General features: G+C 40.8%; 1 protein-coding gene across 1 annotated transcript in view; it reads right to left on the bottom strand.

The window, feature by feature from the left end:
• Positions 1-254: 254 nt before the first annotated feature.
• LOC123993228 (alpha-1B adrenergic receptor-like) overlaps positions 255-16310 on the bottom strand; it is a 33911-nt gene continuing 17855 nt past the window's right edge. The window contains exons 2-3 of the mRNA XM_046295137.1: positions 2002-2143; positions 255-1739 (exon numbers count right to left, since the gene is read on the bottom strand). Of these exons, the coding sequence (XP_046151093.1) occupies positions 1313-1739; positions 2002-2143 (569 nt within the window). The 3' untranslated portion in view covers positions 255-1312. The remainder of the gene's footprint in view (positions 1740-2001; positions 2144-16310) is intronic.

Below are 16310 nucleotides of genomic sequence, written 5' to 3' on the forward strand. Positions count from 1 at the left end.
AGTTAGATTAACAAGAATTTAAGCTTTCTGCAATATGAGATATGTCTATGTCCTGGGAAATATTCTTGTTACTTACAACCTCATGCTAATCACATTAGCCTATGTTAGCTCAACCCCCTGATCCAGTAGAGGTAAAAAAACTCCCATATTTCCCATGGATGCACTTGTTTTCTCCTTAAAGTCCAATTGTGATAGGCCTACCATAGAAGAAGAAAAAACGGTATAGGCACACTGAGACACACATATTGTACAATATAGACATTTGTTTTATTTATTTGCAAAATCGAAAATCAGTGGCCATTGGCATACGGCAGTTGAAGTGTTAAGGGCTCGATTCAATCCGTACCGCGATGGATCTGCGCTGTAGCCCGATTTACAATTAAAGGCAACATTACCGCGCTTGCAAGACTACATTCACAGTAACCGCTGCCAATGTCGGCTCAATTGGAAATTACCTCAAATGTCAAGCGTGCTACAACACAGTTCTTCCACGCTACGGCTTGAATCAAGCCCTTAATCTAAGTATGCTATATATAGTATCTTTGACATATGAATGACTGAGTAATGTTTGAAAATACATTTATTTATGGAGTTTATCACATTTTTCATATATGGGGTAGTGCGTGTAACAGTAGCAGTGGCTTTATAATCTCTTAAATCAAAGCACACCCTCTATGTTCCCGCCAAACTCTTTTTTTTCTCCTTTATCTTTTGCAACCACTAGATTTATGATGAGTTTACTAAATTACCAGGTTATACTTTATTTGCACAAACATTCCATACAGATATCAAGTGACAGTAACAGAAAAGTGATCATCAGATGTTTACATGTAACACAACCCCATTCTCTGACTGACCACAGACCCAGCAGAGAAGAGGCATTCACAGATCAGGATAAACTGAAAGAGGAAGGATGACAGCTTAGGGTGCAGTTCCACACATAGTCCCAAGGTGTCATGACTTTGTTTCTGTCAAATCCATAGTATACAGTTTGTGGTTTATGAGAAATACAGTACAGCCTCATCTGTAGTCGTTTTCCTCTGACAGTGATAGTGATAGTTCGATTTAACAGATGCTGGATTGATCCTGATGCTCAGTAAAGCAGGCTAACATACAGCAGAGGGCATCGTCAACCATTTCCCATACCAACAATACGAAACCATTGACCGTTCGAGGATCACTTGACTTGAACCACTGACAGTGAATGGAACCATACATCACTCCCCATCATCAGTCCAGGACTAAACATGATTCAAATCCCCATCAGGAATCAATCAACAACAACTCATGAATCTGTAAGACTACCAGAGAGTCACACCTTATCCTCAGGTATGTCCCCTCCACACTCCCCGTTCTGCCCCCCACAGGGGAACAAGAACACCCCCTGACCAGACTCCCTGTGAGACATCCCCCCATGGGTCCCTCCACTCCCCACACCCCCCCTCAGTGTTCCCAGTTGGCAGCTAGCAGGACTCCCAGGCAGCAAGGAGGGGGACCTGGAGGCGGCGGAGGCCCAGCAGGTGTAGAGGGCCTCCCCCTCTGGGCAAGCCAGCATGTAGCTCGGACTGGGGCTAGCTGAGGAGGACAGGGTGCGCTGGCTCCCGTTGAGGCAGGCAGGGTTCTTCTGTGAGTGGCCAGACTCAGCCGAGTTCTTTCGTGAGTGGCTGGCGGAATTGAAGTGGGAGGTACGGTAGTTGTAGGCATGCCAGCCTGGGCGTCTCCTATGGTGGCACTGGCATCTGAGGATGGAGAGGTGGGGGAAGGATTAAGTCCAAATGAAAACGCTTTATTGTACATTTAGGGTAAAAGTGGACATTTGAATTTGGCTTCTACATGGCTCAGAACAACAACCACAATGTGCAGAACTTTAGACACACAAAGAGCTACTACGAATAATACTTGGCCACTCTCAGAGTAAATTGTAATATGAAAGACCATTCTGAAGATGCAGAGGAATTAAGGAGTACAGTAATATGATAGGTGGTAAAGTAATAGACCAACCTGAGGATGCGTATGAATGCCAGTTTGAACTCTCGGCTGTAGCAGGGGTAGATTATGGGGTTGAGACAGGAGTTGAAGTAGCCCAGCCAGAAGATCACCTTGAACAGTGTCTCTGGAGGGCGGAAGTCTGGATTGAAAGACCCTGGGGGGGACAGGAACAGATAAAGGTTATACATTTTTATATTCCTTTTAAAATAATATTTTCTAAATAAATGTAAAAAGCAATTATAAAAAAAATAGTAAAAGCAGGTAAGCTGGTTGTAATATTTGTGGCCATTTTCTGGTGTTCTGTGGTGGAAAACTGAGCGTAACACGTCAAACCTGTTACCCAGACATGCTAGAAATGTTTTAACAGCTTGCCATCAATTGCCACTCACTGTTGCACACAGTAAGTTTCCACTCACCCTGTCACAGAGGGATTCAAGGCCCACGTAACCAGCATGGCTACCACAGCATTCTGCAGTGATATGCCATCCCATCTGGTTTGCACTTAGTCCCACTATCATTTGTTTTTCAACAGGACAATGACCCAACACACCTCCAGGCTATGTAAGGGCTATTTGACCAAGAAGAGTGATGGAGTGCTGCATCAGATGACCTGGCCTCCACAATCACCTGACGTCAACCCAATTGAGATGGTTTAGGATGAGTTGGACCGCAGAGTGAAGGAAAAGCAGCCAACAAGTGCTCAGCATATGTGGGAACTCCTTCAGGACTGTTTGAAAATCATTCCAGGTGAAGCTGGTTGAGAGAATGCAAAGACTGTGCAAAGCTGTCATCAAGGTAAAGGGCGACTACTTTGAAGAATATAAAATATATTTTGATTTGTTAACACTTTTGTTTACTACATGATTCCATGTGTTATTTCATAGTTTTGATGTCTTCACTATTACTCTTCAATGTAGACAATAGTACAAATAAAGAAAAACCCTTAAAAGAGTAGGTGTGTCCAAACGTTTGACTGGTACTGTACATGTAAACAGGGATATAGATATACTTATGTTAATAAACTAGTAGTAATATATACAGTGCCTTCAGAAGGTATTCATACCCCTTGACTTATTTCACATTTTGTTTTGTTACAGGCTGAATTCTAAATGGCTTAAATTGATTTTGAGGAAGCACGTTTGGCAGCGTTTACAACTGTGAGTCTTTCTGGTAAGTCTCTAAGAGCTTTCAAGCACCTGGATTGCGCAACATTTGCCACTTTTTCTTTCCAAAAATCTTCAAGCTCAGTCAAATTGGTTGTTCATCATTGCTAGACAATCATTTTCATGTCTTGCCATAGATTTACAAGTAGTACAAGTAGTCAAAACTGTAACGTGGCCACTCAGGAACATTCACTGTCTTCTTTGTAAGCAACTCTAGTGTAGATTTGGCCTTGTGTTTTAGGTTATTGTCCTGCTGAAAAGTGAATTAATCTCCCAGTGTCTGGTGGAAAGCAGACTGTACCAGGTGTTCCTCTAGGATTTTAATGATAACAAGAATACCCATAGCATGATGCAGTCTATGACTATGCTTGAAAATATGTAAAGTGGTTCTCAGCAATGTGTTGTATTGGATTTGACCAAAACATAACACTTTGTATTCAGGACAAAAAGATGAATTGCTTTGCCACATGTTTTGCAGTGTCAAGTGGCTTGGTGCAAATTGCATGCATGTTTTGGAATATTTTTATTCTGTACAGGCTTCCTTCTTTTTACTCTTAGGTTAGTATTGTGGAGTAACTGCAATGTTGATCCATCCTCAGTTGTCTCCTATAAGAACTATTAAACTCTAACTGTTTTAAAGTCACCATTGGCTTTATGGTGAAATCCCTGAGCGTTTTCCTTCCTCTCCAGCAATTGAGTTAGGACGTGTGTATCTTTGTAGTAACTGGGTGTATTGATACACCATCCAAAGTGTAATTAATAACGTCACTATGCTCAAGGGGATATTCAATGACTACTTTTTATTTTACCCATCTAACGAAAGTTGCACTTCTTTGCGAGGCATTGGAAAACCTCCCTGGTCTTTGTGGTTGAATCTGTGTTTTAAATGCACTGCTCAACTGAGGGAGCTTAAAGGTATGTGTGGGCTACAGAAATGAGGTAGTCATTCAAAAATTATGTTAAACGCTATTATTGCACATGAGTGGTGGCTCCTCAGGGGAGTACCATAATCCTCGGTGGATTTCTGAAACATTTAAATAGTGAAACATTCGTTATCCTTTTTAGATCAAACTATACTAAATATATTCCCATGAGTTTAGTACTGACAGAGTAAATAACTCGTAAACAACTAGTAAAAGCTCAAACCAAGTTTATTCACCCACTGAGTCCAACAGCTGCAAAAGACAAACACATATTTACACAAGCACATATATTTATACCCTCCTCCTAGGAGGAGTCACCTCCTTGCACGTCTAGATAGCCAACACATCTATGTTGCTAGTCAGGAACAGAATGTAAACTTCCTGCCTCCCCCCATTGTCTCACTCAGTAACTTTCCATACACCTAGTTCTTATCCACCCTCCATTGACCCCAACACACATGTAAAGTAATCAATAAGTTGTAGTATGGTAACATGAACAAATGTCAAGCTAGAATCAAACACGTCACCAAATAATTGATTCAAACACACTGTTTTGCAATGAAGGTCTACAGTAGTCTACAGTAGCACTCTGTAGGGTAGCACCATGGTGTAGCCGGAGGACAGCTAGTTTCCGTCCTCTTCTGGGTACATTGACTTCAATTCAGACTAACATAGTAATTATGACAACTTCCAGAGCATGTACTCCAACCTATCAGAGCTCTTGTGGCATGAACTGACATGTTGTACACCCAATCAAAGGATCAGAGAATGAATCTAGTACTGAAATAATAATCTACAGCTAGCTAGCACTGCAGTGCATAAAATGTAATGAGTAGTCGACTCAGAGTGAGAAAGACAATAGTTGAACAGTTTTGAACAAATCAATTTCTTGAAAAATGAAGCGTGCGCGAGAGAGAGCTAGCTATATGTATTTTTTCACATTCCCTTACTTAGCTAGCGAATGCAGCTAGCTAGTTTAGTCTGCTCAAACAGATAGGGATGCTATGTTAGCTAGCTGGCTATGGCTATCCAACACTGGAACTCTCCAAGTAATGGTCATATTTAACTGCTAAGCTCCTTGCTAACTGTACACTGTACTGCATCGTTGTAATGGGTTTACTAACGCATTAATTCTGGTCGCTATTTTGACTATGATGTTATAATATGATGATAATGATGTAGGCTGTGTGTAGCGATTATGATATGAAGGTTTGGCTCGTAAAGTTTTTTTTGCCTAGTTAGACAGCTGATGTGTTGTGCACTGAACTCCAGTAGCGAAGGGAAAAGGTGAGGGGAGCGTTTAGATGTGAGAATAAATGACAGAATAGCATACTTGGAGTTGCCCTTATGTTAGGCCCTGATCTGGCTTTTCCATATGGCTATGAGCGACATTAGTTAATTTAGCAGACATGATTTGCTTAGAATTCCGTAGCATTATTTTATATTAATGTATAGTATGAAGAATACAATTGAACATAGCTGAATAAAAAAGAAAGTATATCTTCTCCAAACGATTTTAGGGAGTGTGCACATGTGGCTATTCTGTGTTGAGTGGTTAACAAAAAAACAGATCCTCCCATATGCTTAATTTACAGTTATTTAGGCAACTTTAAATGTGATACAAACATTGGGCAATATGTTTGGACTTTTAATACATTATAAGGTTGCATGATGCAACTCTAATGATGATTTTAAAAAAGTTGCATGAAAGGCATGAGCTCGGCTTTGTTTTCTTTGCGCAGGCTGCACACACTTCATCAGTCTCTCATTCACAACTTGATAAGCATTGATAATGCCTCAAATTTCCCGGCGGCATCCCCTTAGTGTGACCGTAATGCACCCTAAAAAAATCCATTCCTTTGGCGGGCAGTGGCCGTTGTGCCCTTGGGCTGAATATAATAATTATTATTCCCTTCTCCCGAAGCACGTCTAACTCACATGGCTCTCTCAGATAGCTCAAATCGTATTAGCCAATGCCTGTCATGTAATCAGGTCTTTCTCACAGGCTACAAGTGAAGACAGACACATCCGGGAAGCGACTGCGCACATCCTTATCCAATTCTGAGGTGCATATTGAAGATATTGGAAGAGATGAGCAGCCCTAACGAACAGCAAAAGCACTAGCCTATGTCATTCTACTATCCCCCATAGTGCAAAAGTTTATCTATTCAATAAATACATATTCCAAATGTAGTCTGGGACAGTTGTGGGATGCGATAGATCCCAAATTAATACAACCACTAGCATCAAAAACGTTTTTAAGCAATGAGGTTGACGTAACAGATCAAAACATTTAGCTTAACATGTCGATAAACTATTAGGATATTTCTTCACATTATAAGTTCAGCAATGCGCACAAGGCTGTATGTGCAAATGTTCCAAAATGGGAAAACACCATTCTCAAAAGTGACCGCAAATGTGATTATGCATGTAATGCTTTTAATATAAATGTGCATTATTATGGTGAAAATGATCTTCCCCTAACTTAAAACTTGTGCGCTGCCCATGTATGCCAGTTAGGCTCTACACTCATTGTAAAGCAGATTAATATGCTTACTTTTAAGAAGCTATTTGGCCACTTTAGTGATGCTAACCTTATCAAACATGGGCTAGGCTAACCTTATCAGCCTATGGGCTAGGCTACAGGAGGTGTGTTACTATGATTTTGAAAAAGTCGCAAAAAAAGGCATGCACTGTTTCTTGCCTTACTGCACACAAGATGGGCATCATTGACAAGTGATAATACATAATTCACAAGTGATAGGCTAATTTTGTCATCCATCAGATTATCCTTGATTCAATCTTCTCTTTACATCTATTATTTCGTATATGTGTGAAATGTGTTTTGATTTAGAAAGGTCCATGATAATAGTCCAGTCTCAAAACAGTGGCACGGGGAAAAAAACACGTAATCTACTGTATGCACTTAAATAGCGAATGGAAGATGTTTTTCCCTTGGTTCATTTTCATGCCAACCAGGTTGGATATACTCCGGTTGTAAAGAGAAGCAATGTGCTTAATATTAGGAAAGTTGAAAAAAATATATAGTAGGCCTAGCCTATAGAAAGCGGATGTTATCCTCCTATTCTTAATAGAGGTCATCAAAACAGTTCTCTCATTGCATAGCCTATAGATTGTTGCGCTTCATGAGCTCATGGGCTCTCATGAAGTATTTGATTAGATATCAGAACACATTTGCAATGACGTCAGAGTGATTAAAGGAACAATAGAGTGCTGAGTACGAGGCAGTTAGCAGGTATGGTAGGCTACTAATGACCATCAGCAGCATCAGAGCATGGACAAGCATAGTCACCATGTGGAATTTGACTGCGGTCAGCTGTAACAACAAAATGTGGAAAAAGTCAAATGGTGTGAATACTTTCTGAAGGCACTGTACATGTAAACAGGAGTAATAGAACCAGCAGCAAGATAATGAGATAGGCACTAATGGCAATCAATGAACAGCAGCATAGTGGTAGTAATACATCGAATCAATAATCATTTTAGTAGCGGGTGTGAGGGGGAGCAGTATTTGTTAGCCATTTAACAGTCTTATGGCCAGGGGAAAGAAGCTGTTTAGGAGTTTTGGTCTGAGCCTTAATGCACCAGTACCATCTGCTGGACAGGGGCATGGAGAACAGTCCATGTCTCCGGTGGATGAAGTCTTTGGCAATGTTTCGGGCCTTTCTCTGATGCCGTCTGGCATGTACATGGGAGCTCACTCGGGCCTTCCAGTCGAAGGCGGTGCAGTTGCCATAACATACAGTGATACAACCAGCTTGAATGCTGTCGATGGCGCAGCTGTAAAAGTTCCTAAGGATCTGAGGGGCCATGCCAAATTGTTTCAGCCTCTTGAGACAGAAGAGGCACTACCATGCCTTTATGACTGTGCTGGTGTGAGAGGACAATGATAAGTCCTCAGTGTTGTGGACACGGAGGAACATGAAGCTGTCTTAACCTCTTAAACCATCCCTCAAATCCTTTCAAATAATGTGTCAAATAAGCCCTAGGCCTAAAGTATCGGCAACAACGGTGAGCTAGTAGACAAACTTGAGAGTTGGAAATTAGCTGGTCACTTTGCTCAAAACGTTATAATTGTGGGGCAGCTAAAACCATGATTTAGTCAAACAGTAGCATCCTGATCCTGTATGACAGTGTTTGCCCTGCCCCTGTTTGTCCCTGTGTGCTCTGAGTAGCCTAGATGGAGAGAAGGGGAGGTAAAGAAAAATGCATACATATTGCGCAAATTTCCTAATTCAATCACACACAAAAAAACAGTTGCCTGTTTTGGTTTCAAGTTTCCCTTTCCACAGTTATTAGCCCCAAGTGAATTAGCCTATTGGTATTTGTGCACAATGGGTCAGAGTCAGGCAGGTACAGAACAGCAGGACAGGCTCTGGGTCAGGGCAGGCAGAATGGTCAGAACCGAGGAAACAGAACATGCGAAAGCAGGGAGAGGGGAAACACACTGGTAAGACCTGACCAGACAAACTGGCAACAGGCAAACGGAGAACACAGGTATAAATATACTGGGGATAATGAGAAAGATAGGTGACACCTGGAGAGGGGTGGAGACAAGCACAAAGACAGGTGAAACAGATCAGGGTGTGACACAATGGCCTAATTGTCAACCCAAAATGTACTGGTTTAGATGTTGCACTTCAAAATATCTTTATCATGCATTCCTGCTTGGAAATGTTAGATGAAACAACTTATTTCTTGAATCATACCATACCAATAGCACTATGAATGACTTTACATTTACAAAACAAGGTGCTATCTAGAACCTAAAATGGTTCTTTGTCTGTCCCCATAAAATAACCCTTTTTGGTTCCAAGTAAATCCCTTTTTGGTTCCAGTTAGAACCTTTTTGGATTCCATTTAGAAACCTTTCCACAGAGGGTTCTACATGGAACACAAAAGGCTTATCTTATGGGGACAGCCGAAGAACCCTTTTTTCTAAGAGTGTGTAACATTATTACAAACATTTTCTATTGTGTGACGCTGTGACAAAATGTTGGTGTAACCGAATCATGGGCTGGTGTCACCATCTGAAAATGTTAATGGGACCAGTGCCACCAGAGGAAAGAGTTAGTCTGGAGCCCACATATACACATATACAGTTTAATGGATGACATGGGTTCATGTTAAGCCAATCATAACATTGCATTTTTTAAATAAATAAGTGCCATGATATCATGGGAAAAAGGCCTATGGGAGTTTTTTAAATGCTCTGGAATTGAGAATATTAATATATCTAAAAGACCAAAAAACTGCACAGATGAACACCTTTTTGATTTGAAGGAGAGTAGAATTGTATTGAATGAAATGATTTGTTTCCAATTATACTTACCACTCCACCCCGTAAGGTTGGGGTACCGCTTGATTTTCATTTATCCTGACAATAATCCCACACTAGTCCCAGGTATGTGACTAGCAGCCCTGGCTGGTGGACATCGTCCTAGCCACTTGGAACAGACACAACAGCACTACGAGGGCGTGGGATGACCCAACATTCCGATGAAAGACAGATGTGTTCCGGACGAGATGCAACTCTTCAAAAATAGTAATTGGTATGTGCCCTAATAAATGTCTTAGCCTTGCTCTTGGACCCAGTCATGCCTACCAGGGGTGGCTCTCTCTGCCCAAAGAGTGCTTTCCACTTGAGATAGCAAATCTGCAGTCTCAAGTTGATGTCAGTACCAGTACACTAAACCTAGAAGATTCCAGCACTGGTGGGAAGGAAACAGATAGAAATAGAATGGGAGAGGGATTAAGGGATAGGAGAGAGAGGGTGTGGGAGAAGAAGTGCGAAAGAGAGACCACATGCATTTCCTTACTAAATAGCATGGATTCTCATCAAACGCTTTTTTATGTAAGCTAATGAGTGCAGCTGGTCTGTGCTATGTTGTGTCACACTCCCCACTGTGCACTGGCGTGCTACAGACGACTATATTGGTCCGCTAATACAGGACTAGTAAAGGCCCAGTGCACTACTTTTGTGCAATTGTTTTATATGTATATTTTTCAATAAAAACATTTATTCCGATTTTTCAGGCAGTGCTGCAGCCCCCTAAGCACCCATATTTCACACGGCTATGCGCAAGGAGCTACGCCTTAGGAATGATAACACTGAGTTATGAATCACAAACTGGAAGGTATGGAATAGCTGTGCTGTGTATTTCTGTGTGTGTGTGTGTGTGTGTGTGTGTGTGTGTGTGTGTGTGTGTGTGTGTGTGTGTGTGTGTGTGTGTGTGTGTGTGTGTGTGTGTGTGTGTGTGTGTGTGTGTGTGTGTGTGTGTGTGTGTGTGTGTGTGTGTGTGTGTGTGTGTGTGTGTGTGTGTGTGTGTGAACATGTGTGTTTGTATGTAAGCCACACTTGGTCTCTAAAGAGAAGAATGGCCCAAATTAGTAACACATTCCTGGCGAGATTGTGGATGCTCTATAATCCCAGGCAATCGTGAGTGAAATTACCTCTGTTAGGACATAATATCTGCCAGGCCAGATGGAGACCTCTGCTCCTAGAGAAATATTTAGGGTAGCCTCTTCCAGGACACCACACTGTAAAACAAATCATCTAGTTGTTTCAACTAATTATTATTAAGTAACTGGTTCCACAGCCTTTTTATGTTAACTCAATTTATCGGGCAATGTGTTCCCTGAACAATATAACATTGCTGGCCCAAACGTACAAGTATGTTTGCTCAACTTGTATCATATGTTCATTCAACTTAAATTATTATTTGGGCATCTTAAGAAAAAAGGCAACTGGCTACACACAACAATGGCACTTTTAACATACAATGTTTTCAACACTCAGCACCAGTCAAAAGTTTGGACACCTATTCATTCCAGGGTTTTTATGTATTTTTTCCTATTTTCTACATTGTAGAATAATAGTGAAGACATCAAAACTATGAAATAACACATGGAATCATGTAGCAACCAAAAAGCAACCAAAAAAGTGTTAAACATATTTTACATTTGAGATTCTTCAAACTAGCCACCCTTTACCTTGATGACAGCTTTGCACACTCTTGGCATTCTCTCAACCAGCTTCATGAATTAGTCACCTGGAATGCATCTCAATTAAGCCCTATTTGGTAAAACACCAGTCCATACTATGGTAAATTAATAAGCATGAAAAACCCAGTAGCGTTGCAGTTCTTGACACAAACTGGTGCGCCTGGCACCTACTACCATACTCCATTCAAAGGCATTTCAATTTTTTGTCTTGCCCATTAACCCTCTGAATGGCACACATACACAATCCACATCTCAACTGTCTCAAGGCTTACAAATCCTTCTTTAACCTGTCTCATTCTGATTGAAGTGGATTTAACAAGTGACATCAATAATGGATCATAGCTTTCACTTGGATTCAACTTTCCATGTCATTGAAAGAAAAGGTGTTCTTAATGTTTTGTTTAATCAGTTTATTGTCAACATGTGTCATATGTAAGTTGAAAACGTTGTATGTTAAAAGCACTTTGTGTGAATGTGTGTGTAACTAGTTCCACAGCCTAGAAAATATTAATTTCTAGTTAAACATATGGGACAATTCCAGCAAACACATTTTATGTTTTCTCAAGTTGGAACTAAGTTTGGGCACAAATTGTTTTGAGTTCAGGTAACACTTGGACCAAAAAGTTTAGTAAAAAAATCAATGGCTGTGGAACCGCTTACTTAATAATAATTAGATCAAACGACTAGATATTTTTTACAGTGCAATATCAAGGCAAAGGGCATCTGTTAGTGGTAACACTTGTCTTTGAACTACAACTGAGTGAAGCATTTAGAGTATATAGTTACAGAAAATTCTACAAAGCTATGAAAAATAAGCAGGTGGTTTATAGATTGTGTTACCAAACATTTAAGGATCGGACTCATTTTTTCCATTTTCGCCTAAAATGATATACCCAAATCTAACTGCCTCTAGCTCAGGACCTGAAGCAAGGATACACATATTCTTGATACCATTTGAAAGAAAGTGCAAGTCTTTGAAGTGCAAGAGAAAGGACATAATGTATTATTCCAGCCTTGGTACAATTTAGATGTTGGCCACTAGATGGCAGCAGTGCAGGTGCAAAGTTTTAGACTGAGCCAATGAACCATTGCATTTCTGTTCAAAATGTTGTTTCAAGACTGCCCAAATGTGTCTAATTGGTTTATTAATAACTTTAAGTTCAAAACTGTGCACTCTTCAAACAATAGCATGATATTATTTCACTGTAATAGCTACTGTATAGCTACTGTAGGATCTGGACTTTGAGAAAGTGTACTGTGGTAGGACCCAATTCATATTTTACCCCAGACTGGACCCTATCAAGGGAATCCAGTCCAACTTTTACCCCAGATCCAACTTTGGGCCCAGACATAATGTCGGTTTCCATAGTACTGTATGCTCCCAGTCCCAGATACATGGCATCCACTAGACAATTAGCTCTGAGTGGTATTAATCTGCCTGTCTTAGAAGCAGGGCTCCTGGGAACAGGAGAGAGATGAGAGATATTAAATCCCAACCTATTCTGCATCTCAAGCAGTCCTACTCTGCATCAATTCTAGGTTACATAATACCATTTAGGGTTGATGTCTAGGGGAGAAAATAGCATGTGAAAATACCAACCACTAAGCACTGGGTCATTCATCTACTGTACAGGAGGCCAAGACACCTACAGATAACATTATCCCTCTCTCTCTCCCCCATCTCTCTTTCTCACTCTCAATCTCAGTCTGTCAGACCAAAACACACAATACCTTAATTACAAATGCATTGTGCCACCTGCGACTCAAGCCTCACTGTAAACACTGCAGCCATGTCTTCCTTGCCACACAGAGAGAATTGCTGGTGGCTGGTCTATCTCTTCCTCTCATTCTCTCCAGCCCTCTCTCTCTGTGCCACCTTGGCCTAAGCTAAAGATTTTGTGCCAAATGAAAGGAGTAGTGTACTGGGACTGAGAGGGGGACCAGTGTGTACTGGGAAGCTTTGCTTCCTGCACAGAGCCTCAGAGGGGCCATAAAGCTGGCATTTGCCCGGGCCAACACAGCTGTGTGCCTGTCTGCCTCTCCCTCAGGACTGGGCCCTACACACAGAGAGAGGCCCCTGGGGGCCATGACCATGGGTCAGTGCCTGGACCAATACACACAGCCACTGTGTAAACCCAACACACACACACACAATACAAACAAGCATGCATGCATGTATGCGAGTGCACACACCATCAGGCATACGCACATACATGCACACACACACACAAAATACACAGCCCACTTATTCCATACTTCCTGTCTGTGATTTTCAACTTAGTGTTTTCATTCCTAAGGCGTAGCTCCTAGCGTCCACTCCCACCTCATTAGCCTATGAGATTCCCTCTCACCTGCGATGCTTGACTGTAACAGGAGTGAGTGCACAGTGGGGAGTGTGACACAACATAACACAAACCAGCTGCGCACTCATTAGCTTATATAATAAAAGTGTTTGAGAAATCCATGCTAATCTTGCTGTCCAGCTAGGTGTTGGAATGCATAGAAAATTTAATATTTGTAATTGATGAATCCAGGTTTCAGGAATTTGTGATCTTTAGCCTTAAAGGAAAATTCACCCTGGCTCTGCCACTGCACATAGTCATTACTATATTAACAACATTGTATTTTTGTCATACATAAAAATGACCCAAACCACAAGTTGGAAAGAGTGCATTTTAATTTAACTGGTAGAATCAGAAAGTTTTGACTTTCTGTGTATTCACCTGCTCATAGTGAACCACAAAGTCTGGCATTCATAGCGAATCTAAATACCGCCCCACTAGGTAGATGGGGTGTACCCACAATCTTAGATTTATATGGCATTGTTTACTTCAAACGAACAACACACACAAATCTCAGAATTTCTCTAGGCAATATATTTTGTTAAACATTTGTTTTTCATTAACGTTTGTCATAATGCCCGTGTGATGTTCTGTGCCTGGCTGTGCTAATTACAAACAAGTGCAAAAGGAATTATCATTCACCATTCTACCGAGCTGATATTTCCCATGATGCTGCCCGTAGAACTGAATGAGTCCCCCTAAATAAGGCAGCAGCTAATTCAAAATTGACTATATTGTACAAATTCATTTAAAAAAATAGCTTTTTGGTCTTAATTTAAGGTTAGGCGTTATGGTTAGGGTGGTTAAGGTTATGTTAAAAATCTGATGTGTTGTCTTTGTGGCTGTGCTAACTAGTGACCACTATGCAGAGCGGCGTCCAGAACAAGATTCATGACTAAAAAAAGCTAACCTGCTTGCTGCTATCAAGAATTATGCTTACAGTGACTAAAGATGATCAAAGGGACTTTTAATCTGAACTGATGAGGAATCAATTTCGACGCCAGCTGAGAAGTGATGCGAAACCATCTATTTTTTTCTTTCATAACAAAATGAAAGATTTTCTATTAGATGTAACCTAACGTTAGCTAGCCTAGCTGGACCAACTAGATACAGTCCTGTATTGAACTCTGAAAGACGTCAACAAAATCTTATAGCGGTCTTTTGGATGCACACTGTCAATCAATTTCGCCAATGCTAACTTCAGCAGAGTAAACATTTTTTGTTTGTTCATTCTAACGTTAGCTCACATAAGCTAGCTAATGTTAGCAAATAAGAGTAGCGCAAACTGGTAATCATCTATTCCACTCTTACCATGAAAACACTGCTACTAAAAATAGAATAGCCGAGAAAGCTAACTCACTCTCTGTTTGTGTGTTGGTAGCAATGAGGAATTTGTTTAAATAATCTATGATTGGTTAGTTGGTTCTCAGTTGGCTAGCAATCTTGCTAACAGCAAGCTGGCAATATTGAAATGTCCATCTTCGGTGTGCTAAGCTAGCCAGTCGAATAGAGATCCAATTGGTTCAATTGTATATTGTTATGTATTTTGTTGTAGGTCATACAGAATCTTATTCCATCAGAATGTGCTTCCAACCCCTAGCTCTGCACAAGGTGAAGGTAAGTTGGCAAAAATATGTATGACCTGACAGCTAAGAGAGCTCAATTTGACATAAAATGGGTAATGTGTGTATGGGTTTGTGATATGGGGTTACAGGTGGTTAGAGGTAGCCTGTGAACCATAGAGTACCTTCCAGACCATGTCATCAATTTAGTCTACCCCCTTTTCTCTTTGTAAAACTTGGTTTACCTGGAGTCCTTCCACAGTGCCCTGCTGAAATATACCCTAAAGCGGTTGTATTTTAGGTACACACGCATGAGGGAGTGGACACAACTTGCCATTATGGAGCACAACAACATTGTGGGACAAAAACCGGAAAGGGATACTGAAAGGTATGGCATCAAGACTACAACAGTAAAGACACAACCACCTCATTCTTCTTCTCTGCAGATTCTCAAAACACAATACAAAGACATGTCTACAAAAGTCCCACTGCTAAGGGCTACTGATCGGTCAATGAGCTGAGGGAGGTTTACAGACAGGTATTTGAGATAAGGATGAGGGAGGTTTAGGTTGTGCAGGATTGTGTTTAAAGACATATATTGTTGTGTATTAGAGCGATTGAGAGGTGACATTTTTTACATACTGTGCTCGATTTTAACAAACCTAACGCAAAGGTAAATCATAGTGCTGATGGTAGCGTTATATTTGTGATATTTTCACAACCAAAATGATGGGTGCAGTAGCTGGCAGTGACTGGGTTTTGATGAATAAACAAGTTGTGTGTGTGTCGCGGCTTGGCTCCTCACTGACCAATCAGAACATGCTCCATGGCTAAAAATGTGGTTTCTTCGAGTTGAGTATTTAGTCTTTTATGTATTGCATTGTCATTAACTCTAATTTGAATGTTAGTCCATTATAGCCAAGTTGGTTAAATAACCTGCCCAATATTTAGACATTTTTTACAGTCCACAATGTTACAATTGCATTGCTTCAATATGGAAATACATTGTTAAACATAAGCTACAGCATTCCTACTAATATAGGGGCTAGGCCTACTGTAAATTGCAGTCTAGACATGGACATGCCAAATGTAGTCTATAAACAAGATTAAATTCACTTGGCAATTGATAAGGTCTAAAAAGACTGCTGGAGCATTTGAGGTAGATACTGTGTGTACCTGTAGGTGGATATTAGGAGAAAGTGACTGGTAGCAGGATTAATAATAATAATAATAGTAAACAGTACGGCAGCAGCATAAGTAATGGGTGGATTTGTTGTGTGGGTGGGTGGGTGCCATCGTGACAGT

Source organism: Oncorhynchus gorbuscha, linkage group LG13, assembly GCF_021184085.1.
Source record: "Oncorhynchus gorbuscha isolate QuinsamMale2020 ecotype Even-year linkage group LG13, OgorEven_v1.0, whole genome shotgun sequence".
NCBI classification, from domain to species: domain Eukaryota; kingdom Metazoa; phylum Chordata; class Actinopteri; order Salmoniformes; family Salmonidae; genus Oncorhynchus; species Oncorhynchus gorbuscha.